General features: G+C 45.0%; 1 protein-coding gene across 1 annotated transcript in view; it reads right to left on the reverse strand.

Moving 5' to 3' along the window:
- Positions 1–17626, reverse strand: part of MYBL1 (MYB proto-oncogene like 1) — an 898417-nt gene that overhangs the window by 319676 nt on the left and 561115 nt on the right. The window contains exon 10 of the mRNA XM_069621133.1: positions 13652–14020. Within this exon, the coding sequence (XP_069477234.1) occupies positions 13652–14020 (369 nt within the window). The remainder of the gene's footprint in view (positions 1–13651; positions 14021–17626) is intronic.

Raw genomic sequence — 17626 nt, forward strand, 5'->3', positions numbered from 1 at the left:
AGGGATGGTACCCCAACTCAAGAGCGTCACCGCTCTGGTTGGTTGCAACCCCAGATCGGTTGGGTGCGCGATCGGGCCACGTTCCTCGCCAGCCGATGAGATGGAAAAAGCCGCCTCTGGTTGCAGCAGGGCCTCAGGCGGAACGGGATCGAAAACCTCCAGTTGCCATCCCATAGACGGAACCACCGTCGACGACAATATGTTTCCTACAGCCGCAGTCTGAAACGTGGGAGGAGCTGCCGATGACGCAGGCGTCGACGAGCGGGCCGTCGACGAAGCAAGTGGCGCAGGGCCTTGAGGTGTTCCCGCCGTTTTCGGGGCCGACTTGCTGGCTGAGGCCTCTCGACTCAAGGTAGACTTATGACGGTCTCCTGAGGAGGATTTAGATGGTTCTTTTCTCTCCTTTTTAGATGAGGAGGAAGAAGATGACGCCTTGTGTGAAGAGGGGGCCTTCGAATGTTTCTCCGAATGCTTTTCCGAGGGGCGTTTTTCAGCAGAACGCGCCTTCTTCGTCGGGGGTTCTGACTTACTTCTCGAGGCCGTGGAGCCCACCTCCGATGCCGGGTACGCACCCGTCCCGTCATTGAGCCAATCGACAAGGCGTCTTTTTCGGTCTTTGAGGGTCTTCTGGGAAAAGCCCTGACATATTTCACATGTGTCCGCTGTGTGGTGAGGATGAAGACAGTAAATGCAGTCCATATGACCATCCCCTTCGTACACCTTCTTAAGACCGCATGTAGCACACGGACGAAACAACGCCTTTCTAGACATTTTTTCGAGAAGAAAAAACAGTTGCAGAAGTAGAAAGTACAACCTAACCAAATAGCAGATACGCGAGGTAATCCCACTACTTTGGAAGACGGTTGAAATCTAAGGGAGCCGCGGGGGCGGGGCTATATATACATCTACGTCCCAGTGGCACCGGCGTGCGCGGCCCAAAACGACGTAGATGGGACACAAAAGTGTCGGAATTTTTCCTAGGGAAAATGTCTATATAACTTACCGAGGATTCCCAGCCTGACAACGGGGAATATTCTAAGCATGTGAATCCATGAAAGATCCAATGCTGGAGAATGTTACTTTCATGTACTTGTTGCACTGAATTTGATAGGTCTTTCTTAGGGCAACTGAACCAAACCGCCCATGTAACAACGTTTATTTTTCAGTGAATTTGATAGGTTTTTAGTAGGGCACTGTAACCAGAACCTTCCTTTAGCATTGTTTTTTTCAGTAAAGGGGATAGGTTTTTAGTAGGGCAACTTAACCATAACGTCCCTTTAAAAATGTCTTTTGTTCGTGAATTTCATAGGTTTTTAGTAGGGTACTGTAACCAGAACGTTGCTTTAGCATACTGTTTTCAGTAAAGGTGATAGGTTTTTGGTAGCGCAACTGAACCATAACGTCCCATTAACAACGTTTTTTTTCACGGAATCCTTGGCTGCCCACATGACGAACTTGTTGAAAGCCCAAATTCCCCTGTATATGTATCCATTTGTGCTACCCCTTCCCTTTCCTAATAATGTCTGTATATCGTAGAAATTAAAGGTGTACATGTTAAGTGTTGGTGAGTGTGTGAGTGGTTTTTCTTTTTGTGTTAACATTGCATGGTGAGTCTGTGGCGCACATTACCGTCAGAGATGGCTGCAGATAAGCAATATGGAGGTTACCTAGGGAGACTGCACCTGGCTGGCGTATGTGCAATCACAATTCAGGTATCGGTAGGACTCCAGTACTGGCCGCATCTATCTTCTAATGCCCTTTTAATTAGTTGTGGGAGCGCACATCTGTCTGTCCCACAGCTATGCGCATGAGTAGGGCATCCTCTATGTGCTGTTAACACCGCCCTTGTCGCCAGCCCTACAAATTCATACGGTAGGCTACGGCATATCAAGCAGTCCTGGCGACTACGTGGTTTGCTGTGCAAACCTACCAATTTATGACTGCAGCACGCCTGGCTGTATGAGCCCTCTGGAAACAAGGAACAGCAACCTTGAGTCTACGCTGGGTGTGTTAAATGTTGCATTAATTTGATTGATGTGCTGCTTGCCTTTCCATGACCTGTGAAACAGACACACTGCCTCTGCAGTGGGCACCGTGACGGAAAGTGTCAAGGGTTCATCTGCGGGTCGTAGAGTTGGAGAAAACGTTTTACCTGACAGTCTGTAGTGAGTCTGCAAAATGGCAAAGCTGGTGCGGCTTGGACACTCACATACAAGTGCATGTAAAAACAAGTAAGCGAAGAGCAGATTCTTCGGATCGCAAAGAATATCAGTGGTGGTTTGAAAAGTACTGTAGCCGCATGAGGCGCGCTGAAATATTATCTTCAACAACTACTGCAACAATTCTTCCTGTACTTCCAAGAAGGGCAGCAAAGCATTTTAGATAGGTCGTGCAAAAATCGGAATGGCAGGAATAGTGAGAGGAACGCTATTTGTGGGAAAACTCTTTGTGCTGTGAAACGTCATATTCCCATTTCGGAAGTACGACATTGTCACATGTTGTAAAAAGGCACACAGACTTCTTCACAATGTACCGTGCTTTCTCAATTTCCAGACCAAATGAAATATAACGCACCCACATCTGTGTCTGCGTAATGCGATAAAAAACTATGCAGGAGATCGGAAACATACGCATGACCTGGGAAAGTGCCTCCTTCATCGCAAACGGCACTGGAACTCCGGTAACATACTGTGAACTTTTCCCTCCACAATGAAGAACAATAATGTTGGCATAATCGTGCGTTAGCAAAGTCTCACAAAGCCAAATAAAAATCAGTCACTTCATTGCAGGTACTCCATACCTATACAAATCCACATGATAGATTCCAAAATGAGCAGCCACTGCACAGTGTTTTCCATTCACTTTCAATCAATGTATTCAGAACTCCCCCCAAAACAGTACGCTGTGGCTCGTGAAACACACAGCCATAACCGCACCTTCTGAATGGTTGTCGACAAATACACTGTGTACCACAGTCTGTGCATACAAACCACACCCAGAAACCTTATTGAACAATCCCGTAGCCTCCACAGGGCCATTTTTATGGCCACCATTTGCAAAAGGCCTGGATGTGACACGTGCAACCCTGCAACTATGGCGATGTCCGCAGACTTATCATTCTGTGCGCGCGGGAGTAGGGGAATACATTTAAACCAGGGTAGGGGATTTTGTTTGTAGTGGTGGCTCTGAAAAGAACCTTTTATTTAAAAAGCTGCTTCCATAGAAACACTTTTTTTCTGTTTTTTATAAGTTTTTTTTGTTTTTTGTAGCTTGACTTACATTCTTACAATAGCGTCTTCAGTGCAGCCTGTAGATTGTAAAACAAAATATAATTGCCACTGGTCATCAAAGAAATGCCATTTGCATTGGAAATGTACACATATCGAGACCCAATGTTGTCATTCTCACAGGAGAACATCCCAGTAGCACTCAAGAAGTCACACATGCTTCTGTTGATAAGACACCTACCGACCTCTGGCTGGGGACAACATTCATTGGAATAGTTCCATACTATTCTTGGTGGTATACATGAGAAAAGCACCTTCGCAGTGGGAAAAATGTGCTTCACTGCTTTCATCAACTTCTTCAGTTGACGGTACACACATGAACAAGCCATGGAACCCAAATGCAAGGCTCCATAGTACACGGCCACGACATGTACAGTAGCGAAAGTGGCCATGCATCGACATTCTGCAAGCACAACGCCGAAACTGCAGACATCGACACCGCACCACAAAGCCTCCACTCCCTCCAAATCTAAATTTCCATAACAGCCTCTTTCGATAGCATACTGGAACAGATCTAGCACAAAGGCATCAACCACGATGAAAACTGTGCGTCCCTCCATCTATGCCAGCCTCAATACACAGAGTAATGAAACAAAATATTGCCGCCCTTTCCTGTGACTCACACCGTGAGCACCTGATTGAACAATCCCGCAGTCCCGTTTCCATTGGCCAGCATGCTGAGAAGCACAGAATGTGGCAGGTGCGCTTCCCCAAGTACCGCGAGGGCCGCGCCCCAGTAAAGCAGGATCAGTCCTTCTTCCCTTTCCACTATTTATTGTCCATCACTACCTCATTGGGTACTGCTAAATAGTCACAAACGCATCCACCAATGGCATCCAAGATATTAGCATCTAACACTGTCCCTTCTGTACAACACTTTGTATGTACCGTTACACACTCAGCCTCCATGTGTCGTGTCATTGGAAAGCACGTCCAGTAGAAAGTTCAGTTAAAGAATGAAAGATTTGTCCATCAACATTCATCCACATGAACACCCATCACCACAAAGTGGAGGTATGAGCACTTTTTCTGCAGTATGTGTACAGCTCTGTTATAAGTGCCTGTGCGCACTGTTTTTTTCTCCCACCCACTACCATCAAGTGGCGCTTTAATTGTATATGCTTGCAACATTTCCATTTACCCATATCACCCATTGTAATATCGAAACAGGAACTCTCTTCTTTCCTTTCGACAATACTACAATTTTTTTTCCCCACTAACCCATCTCCTACATAAATCGTAAAATTATGGCACCAAAACCATCACTGAATGTATGTTACCAACCTAAAGCAAAGTCCAAAAAGCTCACTGTCTCCACAGCTGTGATTCTCTCTAGGCTGCACTATTGCAACAGTCTAGTTCTACATCTGCCTGCCTCTACTCTCCGCCCTCTGCAACTCATCCAGAAGAGGACTGCGCGCCTTGTCCTTGGCCTCAAGGAGGGATTGTATCTCTCCGGGACTGTAATGTCTGCACTGACTCCCAGTAGCTGCGAGGAATAAGGTCAAAACCCTCTGCATTATGCACAAGGCCTTCTGGGTCCTGGGGCCGCAATACCTGCAACTCTCACTTCCTAAATATCTCTGTGCTCTAGCTCTTCCCTCATCCGCATTCAACTCCCTCAGGGTAACTCGCTTCTGCAATTCAACCAGTTGGTAGTAGATCTCTTTCTTTGGCTGGGGCCTCGCTCTGCAACAGCCTACCCGCCTCTCTGAAACTTGAGGAGAACCATCGCCGGTTCCGGAAGCACCTCAAAACCTTTCTCTTTGCCTCTGCTTTTTCTCCTCCTCTCCCCTGCTGACTTCCTGGTTGAAACTGATTCTGCACTGGTTACCTGGCCACCCTCTGATCCGGGACACAGGCCACCACCCCCCGCCAGTCGCACCCCTGCACTGGCTTTCTGACAAACCACGCACTTGGGGACTGTTTTCTGTATCCCTAACAGTTCCACTGCCACCTGATGTCTGCACTTATCCTTGCACTTGCCACCATCGGGCCGTATTTGTACGTATTGTCATTTTTTCTTCTTCCCATGTACTGCACTTTCGCGATCTGAGTGACACCTGGCCTTGTAGGTTCATTGTCTCTGTCTCCCCTCTGCTCCCCCTCACTTGCCTCGTCGCCCCTTGAAAAACATGTGTATATGGCTCACTATAAATGGCATATCATACAATATCACATCATATCATATCATACCATACACACTTTGCATTCATGACAACAGGATGCCTGCCACTTACTTTGTGCACTTCAAAGAATTTTTTTCCGCAGCACCCCACTTACTACAAATGTATGAAACATTATCGCACAAAAGAACACTAAGTGTAGGTTAGCGAATTCAAACAAGTACATACAGTGCATGCATAAGAACAGGATGCCTGCCCCTTACCTTGCACACTTCCACCATAATCTTCTGCATTTCTCTGTACAAAGAGACCTTCTGCCACAGTTTTTACATACACACCAGAACCAGAAACCTTATTGAGCAATCCCTTAGCCTGCACAGTCCCATTTCCATGGCTACCATCCTGAAAAGGACCGGATGTGGCACGTGTAATCCTGAAACTACAGCGGAATCCGCAGAGTTATCGTGCTAGAAAGGGGTGGTGGGGAGGGAGAGGTGAAACAGGTTAGGGGATTGGGTCTTTAGTGCTCCCTCAGAAAAGATGCTTTTTTGGTGTTTTTTGTTGTTTTTTCCGTGCTAAACAAAGAACCTTTTTTGATTTTGCTCTTTATCTGAGTTTCTCTTTTGTTTGCCTCCTTACATTGTTACAGAATTGTCTTCAACACTTTTTGCACAGTGTAAAACAAAATAGCATTGCCAATGTTGGTAAAAAAAAATGCCATTTGCATGAAACCAGTGCAAATTTTGCTCATTAATGATGTCATAGCCGGTGGAGAACATCCTAGCAGTGGACATAAATTGACACATGCTTCTGTTAATGACACACTTTCCGACCTCTGGTTGGGGACAAATTACACTGGCATGGCCCCATGCTCCTCTTGGTTGCATGGTTGAGAAAACCACCTTGGCAGTGGGAGCCCGAGAGCCCCAAATGGAAAAGCAGATTCAGGCAGACACAACGCGGTTGTTTTCTGCAATGCCGCGTTGTGTCTGCCTGAATCTGCTTTTCCATTTGGGGCTCTCGGGCTCCCCCTGGGGGGGCCCGAGAGCCCCAAATGGGAAATGCTACGTTGTCTGCCTGAATCTTCTTTTCCATCTGGGGCTCTCGGGCCCGGGAGCCCGAGAGCCCCAAATGGAAAAGCAGATTCAGGCAGACACAACACGGTTGTGTTGGAAAACGCTGCGGTTTTAAAACCGCAGCGTTTTCCAACACAATAACGTTGTATTTATGTTTGCGGTCGATTCAAAAGCGACCGCAAACATAAATACAACGTTTTTAAAGCTGTGGTTTTATTTCTAAGTTTTCCGGGCTCCTCCAGCCCGGAAAACTTAGAAAAAAAAACGCAGCTAGTGCTTATTTTTTGTAAAAAAAATAAATAGCACCTACCGAGATTCAGCTGCAGCTTTCCTGCTCTGGTCTCCGGTCCACGTCCTCCGAGTCCCGGCACTAATGAAGGGAAAGCCACCCAGCGGTAGACTTTGTTTACTACAGCTGGCTGGATTTTCCTTCATTCGTGCCGCAAAAGCCAGCACAGGAGGGCCTCCATTTCACAAAATGGCGGCGCCCTTGTGCTTGCTTTTGAGCTTAAATATCTCAAAATTTTACATAGGAAGTTTTAAAACGGAGGATGCTAGTATTTTTTTTTTAATGTGGCCTATCTATTTTTGAAATAAAATTTTTTACTAGAGTATCCCTTTAATAGACTTGCGGCATTGACCAGAGCAATGAGAAGGAACTTGCAGGGCATTGAACAAAGCAATGAGAAGAACTTGCACTGAACATCATGAGCTCCCAAGAATTAATTTTAGGAAGGTCTGACTCATTACTGAAGGGAATGGGAAAGTCAGCACCCTAAGGCTCTACCAGTCCTCTACCTGAAGGGACTCCAAGATGTCCATAATCGTTGCATGTAGAAAACTTCCAAAAAGAGGAGATTCAGAAATGACAAATGCATAAGGGATATTAGGCCTGCATATTATTTGGGCACTTAGAAATAGCAGGAATAAAATCACAGCCATCTTTGATGCTCCGAAACTTTTTCTTGGTAACACCTAGATACAAGAGTTTTTCAACGGCACACTGTGACAAACTCTTCCTTCCCAAACACAACAACACCCCTCCACACCAACACCCCATGGATGCCGGCAGCGTTCATAGAGGCACACCATAGCAAACCTTTGTCCTCCCCTCAATCCCCGTCCGTCATCCCTCCGGGCCCTGACTGCTCAGACTTTCGTTCCTGGGAGACCACGAATAGAGTCACCAGCCAATCGCACTGGACCAAGAAAGAAGAAAAGAAAAGAACACTGCCGTCGAACTCCAGACAAGCCTACGTACATATACCTTACACCACATCTGTGGACACAGGCCACAGGCACGGCCACCCATCCATGCACCATAGAATGCAGCTACGGCTATGCAACACCAATAGCCGTCCACAATGAAACCCCTGACGTACCTCAACACCTCTGCCAATAGTATACAGCGAAAACCAACAAATAAAATTTGGTTTAGCTAGGCATCCATTGAATCTTCAGCACTAGACCTCTATCCCAAACCACCAACAGCACCCACCCACGTGCCTGACCTCTGGGCTGCTTAATGGAGACTAGCCCGCCCACCTAAGTCCTTACCCGTCAAAAATGCACACAAGCATCTTTAATTCAAACTCTTGGGACCTCCTGCACATGGACTGCGGTCACTGAGGGCATTCCAACCTCAAAGCGCATTGAGGCCATACGAACGAGGAAAGGGCGCTATATATATATATATAACTACAGCTGCATGCTTGCCATTGGAACAGAATCACATCTTGTGGTCGGCAGCATTAGTTTTAGCACTGCAAGGTTGTCTTAACTTCTAAACTTAAAGACCAGCAAGAAATAAGGAGACCCAAAAGTCTGCAGTCAAAGAAATAGTAGTCTGGGATCTGAATGTCTAAAGGTCAGATTTGCATTGCTGCAACACATTCTGTTTGAAGCAATCAAGGCTTTTCCATATAAAGGCGGTCCAAAACAGTCTTCTCTACGTTAGATTATGCATGCAAAGCTTTCAGATAAGACTGCTGACTTATTAACACCCCCAAGCCACAGTAGCCGTCATGTTCCTACTGACACAAAGGTGCTGCAAGGATGTCTCCTCTTCTTAGGACACTGGAGCAAAAGTTTAGAAAACGTGTCCATTTCATTCAAGATCTAAATCAATAAGATAAATGGAGGTGCTGTTGTCCTTATTCGCCATGTCTCGATTGTGACATGGAACAATAAGTAGGCCATGACTGATATACCGGATAAGATACAGTTCTTTATTTTTTGGAAAATGCACATGGTGGTCAAAACAACAAGTGGGGCACTGAATGTATTCTTGTGACAACACAAAGTCCAGGTTTAATGAGGCTCCCCAGTCCGTCGTTTCCTTTTTTCTCAAAGGTGATCAGTTTGTAATCTCAGGTCAGGATTAAGGGTTTTTCACACTCATTTAAGAGGTCCCACATCCTTCTCACGCATTCACATGACTTCTTATTCTTTGGCCTGAGTTCAGGGTGTGAAGGTGTTTCTGCGCCCTGCCTTGTCAAGTCAGGTTTAAGGGTTTCCCGCACCCTTTTTCTATCAGGGTCTCCTCTGAGACTTCCTCTCTTATCTTTCCTTTAGCTCTTGAGGAAATAGGCTTTTTTTCCATGTAGCGTTCACATAGAGCTTTTAAGAGAGCCTCACCACCCCGGCTCTAGGGTCTTGACTTCTATGCTTTACACCCCCTCCTTTCTTCTCCTCACTACTACGTCAAGGTCTTGTTTTAACTCCCACTGCGGGCTTCACCCCTTCAGATCTGATTTGAAATTCCTTGACCAGCTCCCCCTGATATTCTACTACCTTCTACTGCCTGACTGAAAGCATGAACTTATAAAGCCCTGTGACACCTCCCCGGTGGTTGGGATTCCTGTAACATTCTGCAACTGTGGAGGGGGATGAGTGTAGGCCTCGGACTGAATGAGGTTCATTGGTTTATCTGTGTGGTTTGGAGCTTTGGTTCTGGGTCAAGAATTTATATTTAAAAAGCAGACCTGCTTATTTGGATTCCTTTTCCCTTGCCTGCAGTGGCTTGGAATCCCCATGGCAGTCCCCTGGTGCATAAGAGTTACGGAGTGTGTGCTCAGATTCCACTGGACCTTTACTGGAAGGTCGGAAACGTGCAAGCAGTTTTGAATGTGCGCCATTTCTCTGCGGGACCTCTCTCGGCTTTCACTGCATGGAAACAGTTGCAGTATTGGTGTTCGCAGCAGGAATGATGCCAGAGTGTTCCTGGGAGGCATAGTGGGCCTATAAGGTTTGCCTGGGTCTGCCGACTGAGTGCCTTCTCGCTGAGTGAGCACCTAAGATAAATGCAATTTACATCTTATGTCTAAGACTAAACAGCTGTTGGCTTCCTATGACGAGGAGAGGTGATTCCTTCACTAAATGTTTTCCCCTGCTCAGTGTTCAACTTTATTAAAGGGTCTGTGTTCATGAAATTCCCTAAAGCATGAATACGTAAAGACTCCTTTTTGGGAAAGAGGATAGATCTCTATTGCCGGTTCCATATTGTTTTGATTCTCAAAATTGGGCGCCATCACCCTTGAAGCGACAGGGCCAGAGTCTTTGTAAGGTGGTTTTACTTGATGTCGTATGTGGGAGAAGTATCTTTAGGGGTGAGATCCAGCCATACCAGTGGATCGCCTGCTGAAAACCTGGGAGGGATGCTGTGTCTGATTATCCCTTACCCAGTGATGGGGAATAAGTCGAGTGATATGGGGATCCTCCTCATACCATCCCTGGGGCCATCATCCACTGGCTCGGGAAGGCACCCAGGCCTCAGGGACACCACACTGGATGACTTAGAATACTGAAAAATCCAACACAGAAGACTCCAGGATCACAAAAGAAGATTCTCTTGGTTTGAATTTTGTAAAGTGTCCCCAGCCTGTGGGATTCTGGGAAGGCACCCAACCCCAGAACCTCCAAGGTTTTCACCAACCATCATGCCAATACACTGCCTATTCAGCAGGAGAGATTGCTCCTCCTCCTCAGATAAAAGTGTGTTGATAGTTTCAATACTCTTATGAGGTGCTCCATGCACATTTGATTACAGAGGCGCTGGAGGAAGGAGGGGAAATGTATCTTTGGGGACCAGCTAAAGACACTGAACAAGGAGAGGAGTGACTGTATGCTCCTATTTCTGTCCCTGAATGTATTAGCCAGAAGGTCTAAAGCCTTGTCTGAGGCAAAATGTCTAGGAGCTGGCCCTATTCTGACCAGGAGGTGGTCATGCCACCATTGTATTCCTCTGATTAACAATGGAAGGGCACTGGAGAGCAGGTTGATTCCAAAAACACCAGGCCAGGATGATTAGAAGTCACGTGTGGTTGAACAGATACGAAAAGCTGGCAGTTGGCTGAAGGCAATGAATATTAGATACAAACATATCCTACACTGCAGCTTGAGGAAGACAGATGCAGACCCAAAGAAAAAGAAGTTGGCATTTGATGGGGTCTGATGAGACTCAGAAAGAAATGCCATCCCCTTCCCTGAGACGCAATCGAAGAAACAGCCCCAAACGAAGATAAGGGGAAGGATCCTTGTTGTGATGACTCTTTTTCAAGGCCAAATACTCTGGGAGACAGGTCTGCTAACACGCTTGTAGTCATGCTTCCTCTTCTTGCTCTTACGGTCTGTATCCAGGGCACGAAGAAGGTGTCAAAGAAACTCAAGTGGGAAGAACAAAGAGGCTGCCACAAAGAAGCCTTTCAAAACAGATAAACCTATTTACAAAACCAACACAGGGATGGAACTCATTGATGCTGAATTGCGAAAGAAAGAAAACGTCTCCTACAAAACCTTTAGGATTGCTCCCCTCGCCCCCATCATCCAAAATCAACTTGGTTGCCCTGACCTTTGTCTTCGGGGTGAAGGTGTTCGGGTTTCCTAAACCTGCCACTGTAGTATTTGTAGCAAAAGTCGTCTGAGGCCTACAGAACGCAGCATTGGCACAACATCAGGCTTTCTTCCATCAATTTTAGACAGAGGTGAATCTTCTTTCAGGGTTCCCTCTGCCCAGGAGAAGAGGGGTGCACTTGGGTAATGTCCGGCCACCTTGCAATCTTTCTGCAACAGGGACTTGGACCGCAGCACCTCATCATAACACCTGTCCTTTAAACAGCTTGCACTGACTTCTTCCTCTTCCCATCTCTGAAATCTACCCTCAACTGAACTGGTTCGCTGGAAAGTCGATGGGCTTGCAGGCTAGTAGGGGTGTCTGTTCTATCGCCTCAGGCTGCACAACTTTATCTCTTCATCTAACCCTTCTCAGTACTCCTCTCCATATGGTAATGGCTTTCTTTTTCTCTCTTTCCTCCTCAACGCCCCACTCGCATAACAGAACGCCAGAAGAAAACGTGCCCCGACCTTAAATAACTCCCCCTCCAACCTCCTCAATAACTTATTCCATCACCTCCACAGTTCTCTCTCTAACCTCTGATTTCCTACCGAAACATTTTATCTCTTGCTGTTACTCACCGCCACCTTTCTCCAACTCTTGCTCACCCTCCCCACTCTGACAGGGTGAGATGTCTGGGTTATATAGAGTCCACAGTCCTCTTCCTGGGTGGAACTGGGGAAAGGGTTTGCACTTTGGAATGTTGATGGAGGAAAGAATGGGATTGGTAAGAGCCTTACTGGCACATGCATGTGGTTTGGGCTTAGGGGTTGGACCCGAGCTGTCACAAGGTCAATCATTCATTTTTAAATCCACTATGACCTCCCCTCCCCCTTTGGCACCCTTTGTTGAACCCATGAGGATTCTGTAAAAGTGTAGATGCTTTCCACATTGATTTAAACAGAGCCAATGCATACTCTAACCTTGCATGAAGGGTTAGGGGGGTGTGGTGGGAGGAGGGCAGTTCATCACCACCTTTCTGGCTATGAGAGTCCCTGAAGGGTTGAGAACAGAGTCTAGAGATATGGCGAGCATGACTGTAGCAGCCCCTGTCTTAGAGCGGGGAGTTGGTTGTGGATCCCTGTGTAACCGATTCGGTCCAGCATCCACTAATTTGGTGAATCCACTGACCCCTTTGACCACCCTACTGTCATTCTCAAAGGTTAGGCAGGGACCTTTGCCAAAATGTCCATCAGGCAGCACTGGACCAATTTTGTAGGATGCCAGAGCTTTGAGTGCTAACACATTGAGTTTATGGAGGGAGTGATGCTCAACCTCCAAACATTTACGAATCCATGTTGGTACAAGGTATTCGGCTAGAGCAGGATTCACCCTAAACCTATATAGTGGGGGATTTGTGTTCTTAATATCACTCTTTGGTACACTAATGACCCTGTACTGGAGTAAAATAGGGTCAAGCACTGAAGGATTGGTAGGCCTGGACGATACATGTGTGCTAAAGAATCCAGAACTGACTGTCCCTAAACGACCCGCAGAAAACCCAAGAACTGGTAATGTGATTTTCTGTCCATTACTGCTAGACTCACCAATCATCAGTTGCACAGAGCGCGGAAAGGAATCCTCTCTCACATGCCGGAAAGATGTTGGTTGAGGATGAATTATATCGTTGACTACAGTACTGGACAACCCCCCTTTTTCTTTGCCTCCATGTGCTAATGACAGCTAAGCGTGATTCCTGTTCAGAAGGCACAAGACTGCATTGGGTAAAGGGTGCCTATGCATGTTGCACTGGCTTGCTAGAAGGGAACAACAAGATCTCCTTTTCTTTAAAATGATCACAGATACTGAAAAATTACACCCAAAAAAATCAGATGCGAGGAAGAGTTCCCTGCCCAACCGATAGGTGGAAAAGTAGGAACTGCAGTTTGGCTGCTTAAGTTTGGTATAGAGAGGAGCATGGTAACATGGCGCCCATAAAAGGTTTCTGTACCGGGGCTCTACATTCCAAGATACTTTGCTGTTTTATGCAGCATATGTTGAACAGTTGTCCTGCACGGTCTACTGAAGGAGTGTCTTTCCAACAATTTGGGAAGAAATAATATTACAATGCATGCACGCACATGGAATTAGAATGCTTACAACAGATTGAAAAAATCAACCATAGTGACAACTCGACCCACAATGACCAGTGTAGACCCGACACCTTACCAAACTATGTTGAATTAAAGGTTATTATTACATGCTATTTAAAAATATACTTCGTAGAGCTCCTGAAGCCGAGTTTTCAATTTAACATAAGACACATCTTACCTGAGAAGGGGAAAAGGGTAGTGCTTTAACTGGAGTGTTTTTTAGTGCAATATTGCCACATTCACTGAATGAGACATCATTCAGTTCGTTCACTGGAGAATTGCTGGCTCGCAATTTCCGTTTTTTTCTTAAGATAGTAGGTGGTGTGCTGAACTTGGCCATGATGGGGGATGTTGAAGGAATGATCTCCCTCTGTTCCCTGCTTAAATAGTCTTTATTTTCATCTTCTGAGAGGTTGCCATTAACCTGGCACTCTACAGTCTCATCACCATGTTGAATCTGAATTAGTTTTATAGGTGTATGCTGAGCAGGAGAAATTGCAGCATCAGACATATCAAAGCTGGTGACATCGCTCCATGCAACAGGATCCTGTGGATAATAGTAAATTATATGTTAGATCATCTGTCAATTTAACACGTTAAAACATATTTTGCTGGTCAATCCTTCCACATTTACCTTCATTTTTCTATGTCTCCCTCTCTTTAAACTATGAAAATGTTACCCACCGCCACTATTGTACTATGCCGCTGATATTTTGCTTAGATTTACATACTCAACAGTTATTTCAGTGCCAGGCTTGGAAACCTGGATACAATAAAACATATTAAAACAAAAACTGTAATAGCCTATCCACCTAATCTTAGGAATTTTCCCCAGGCAGCCTGTGAGATGGGTGGGCCTTAGGCTCCACTGGGAACCCTCTGTCATATTATAATAGCGCATCATACAACCAACAACATGTAAAGCCTCACAAGAGAGGTGGGTAAGTTGTATGTGAATTTATGAAATAATCTATGTTGAAGAAAATTAAGTTACAAACCAGTGAATATTGTTCCCTGGCATTGTTCTATTTTATAGATTCACATGCTTGCTTAATTGTCCCTGATGCCAAAGTAGGAATCCTCTGATAAAGTAGTGCATATTCACATAGTAACATGTAATTTTAGACATAACCCTATGTTAAAGTTTATTGCAAAGTCAGAAGGGCTTACCTTTACAAATTCTACTGAAGCCCTCTTGACCCTGAAACTTCATCCCCTATCTCCATATTAACTGGCTTTGAGCTGGTAACCCAGTATGGTACTCAATGTATTTATTCAATATTTATAACGTGCCTGCAGCCTATAGGCAAAATGACACACCAAAATACGAATATAAACTAACACCAAACAACAAGGACGCACAACAAAAAACACACACAGCAGGCCGCTCAAGAGAACCAAAGATCAAGGTTTGCATTAAACTTTCTGCCAAACAAAGAGCCTCCTTAGATGGAAAAGTGAGCCTTGAGGACCCTTTTGAAAGGAAGCAGTGGGCGTATATCTCTAAGCTCTGATTGTAGTTTATTCCAGAGACATGGAGCAGTAGAATCAAAGGCCAACCTCCCAGCTCTATCAAGCTTGATATGTGGATTAAATAGCACATTAGTATTGTTGGAACTGTGTTTAAAGATCAATTGAGCTTTCAAGTAAGAGGAGGCACTCCCATGCAAACATTTATAGGCAATGGTGATGACCAGGAAAGCAAGGTGCTCCCTCACCGGAAGCCAATGAAGAGCACAACAAGCCTCACTGACATGATCACTATGCTTGAGCTGGTTGACAATCCTTACCATGCTGTTCTGCAGGGTCTAAAGTTTAGCTATGTTGCACTGAGACGTATCATGTATGAAGCTGCCACAGTTGTCGATTTTCGATCCAACTATGGCTCATGCAATATGGGCACAATTCTCTTTAGACAGGAAAGGGCAAATTCGACACAGCAACTTCAGATAGTATGGTGTTGTGGACACAACGTAGTTGGTCTGGGCTTTCATGTTCAGAGGGGCATCAAGGTAGACCGGTAAGGTCTTAACTTTAGCTGACACTGGAATAGTGCAATCAGCAATGGTCCACTAGATATATTCTAGGAAACCCTGCCAGGCCTATGTTGTGTACCATCAATAAGGAGTTCAGTTTTGGCATCATTAAGTTCAATTTATTAAGAGCCATCGAACTCTGAATGATGTTGTAGATCTTATTAATATGAGCAGCATCCTGCTTATAGTCCACTGACAGCTGAAACAATAGCTGTGTGTCATCAGCATAATTGTAAAAAATACCAAGACCATCAAAGATGTCAAAAAGGGGTTTGGTGAACACATTATAAAGAGTGGGGGACAAGCAGGATTCCGGTGGTACTCTACATTTAAGGTAAACTGGTATGGCTGCAGAAGTGTCACTGATGACTCTGGCCATACGTTCAGACAAGAAAGAAAAAACCTAGCTCGCAGCTTCCGGTACACAACCTGTCAACCAATATCTTATGGTCAACCAGATGAAAGGCTGCTGCGAGATCCAGGAGCATTAACAAAGCCGACCCGCCCTTGTCCAGAATCTGTAACATACTAAACATAAGATCTAACAGGGCGGTCTCCGTGCCATGTACAGTCCAAAAGCCAGACTGCCTATTTCCAAATATCTTATGCCTTTGAAGATAAGACTGAACCTGTAAAATTTGCAGCCCTGTCAATGATCTTTAATAAAAAGGGAACATTGGTTATGGGCTGATAGTTAGCAACCACCTTAGGGTCCAAAGACAGTTTTTGCAAAGTGGGGTAATCTAAGACTGTTTGATGGAAGAGGGAATTATAGCTGAGCTAAAAGAAGCATTAATACATTTCGTAATAGGAGCAGCTGCTGGGCAAGGATCCCCTCTACAAGCTATAGGTTTAAGAGAATTGATAATGGAGACAACCTCTTGTTTAGTTATCTTAGAAAATGCATGACAGTCTGGAGGGGGAAAAATTATGGAGCTAGACATCGGAAGGATAGAGGATTGTTTCTGACAGATTGCCTACCGCGAAGTGCAGATCTTATACATAAGCGCCTCTTATATACATGGTGGAACACCAGGCCTCGGCCTTCAGAATAGAATCATGTGGTTTCACATGATGAGATTCCGGTTCTATGAGGATTTTAAAAAGTTCCTTTGAGTCAGAGTTTGCAGACATGATTTGAGACTCATAGTATTCTTTATTAGCAATGATAAGTAAGTTGTTTTATTGCCTGGATAATAAAAGATAGCCTTCCTTGTTATCAACCAGTAATCAGCAATATCTTGTGCTGAAGAAGGAAAACCAAGTGCTTCAAAGGAGGAGCTCAATAGGGGGCAGATCGCATCTTTGGTAGCTTTAGGCAAATTCCGTTTGGATATCAGAACATGAGTCAAATGTGTTTGTGGCTTTAGGTATAGAGTTGGTACACCAAATGTAATAAAGTAATGATCTGACCAAGAACACAGCGAGACAGTAAGGTCCTTCATAATCACACCATGTGTACAGACCCAGTGCACGGTACAACCTTCTCTATGGGTAGGAACTGTAACATGCGTAGTAAAGCTTAGATCAATAAGTGCATCGTGAAGAGAATCGGCAGCAGAGCCTGTACAATGATCAAACCAATAGTTAAAGTACCACAGCACCAGAATATTTGAATAGGGTTTAAATATGGAAGTCAAAGTAGATATCAGTCGAGTTTAAAAAAAGTGGCATACTATTAGGAGGTCTGCACATAATATAAAAACTGTATGAGACGCAGGGGTTGAATAACAGTTTTACCAAGAGAAACTCTGAGCCATTTGGTGCCTCAATGGACACTTCATGTACATTGAGAAGTTTATGAAAAATCACAGCCACTCCCCGTCCTTTGCCCAGAAGCCTGTCCTTGGTAAGAATAGAATAGCCGCCTGGAACTACAAGTGCCAGATTAGGACTGGTCATATCTGAGAGCCAGGTTTCTGTGATTGCAAGAAAGTCAATACTGTTTTCAATAATATACTCAGAAATTTCACTGACATGCTTGACTAGAGACCATGTATTGATAAGCATGAATGTTATGTTATTGCTGCTTGCTCTGTCAGTAGTCTGTGAAGTCAAAGAGTCTAGTGCCACCGGAGTACATTCTCTGTGAACTGCTCTGCACCTTCAGATTGAAT

The sequence above is a fragment of the Ambystoma mexicanum genome, chromosome 5q (assembly GCF_040938575.1).
Source record: "Ambystoma mexicanum isolate Mex_15411 chromosome 5q, UKY_AmexF1_1, whole genome shotgun sequence".
Lineage (NCBI taxonomy): Eukaryota > Metazoa > Chordata > Amphibia > Caudata > Ambystomatidae > Ambystoma > Ambystoma mexicanum.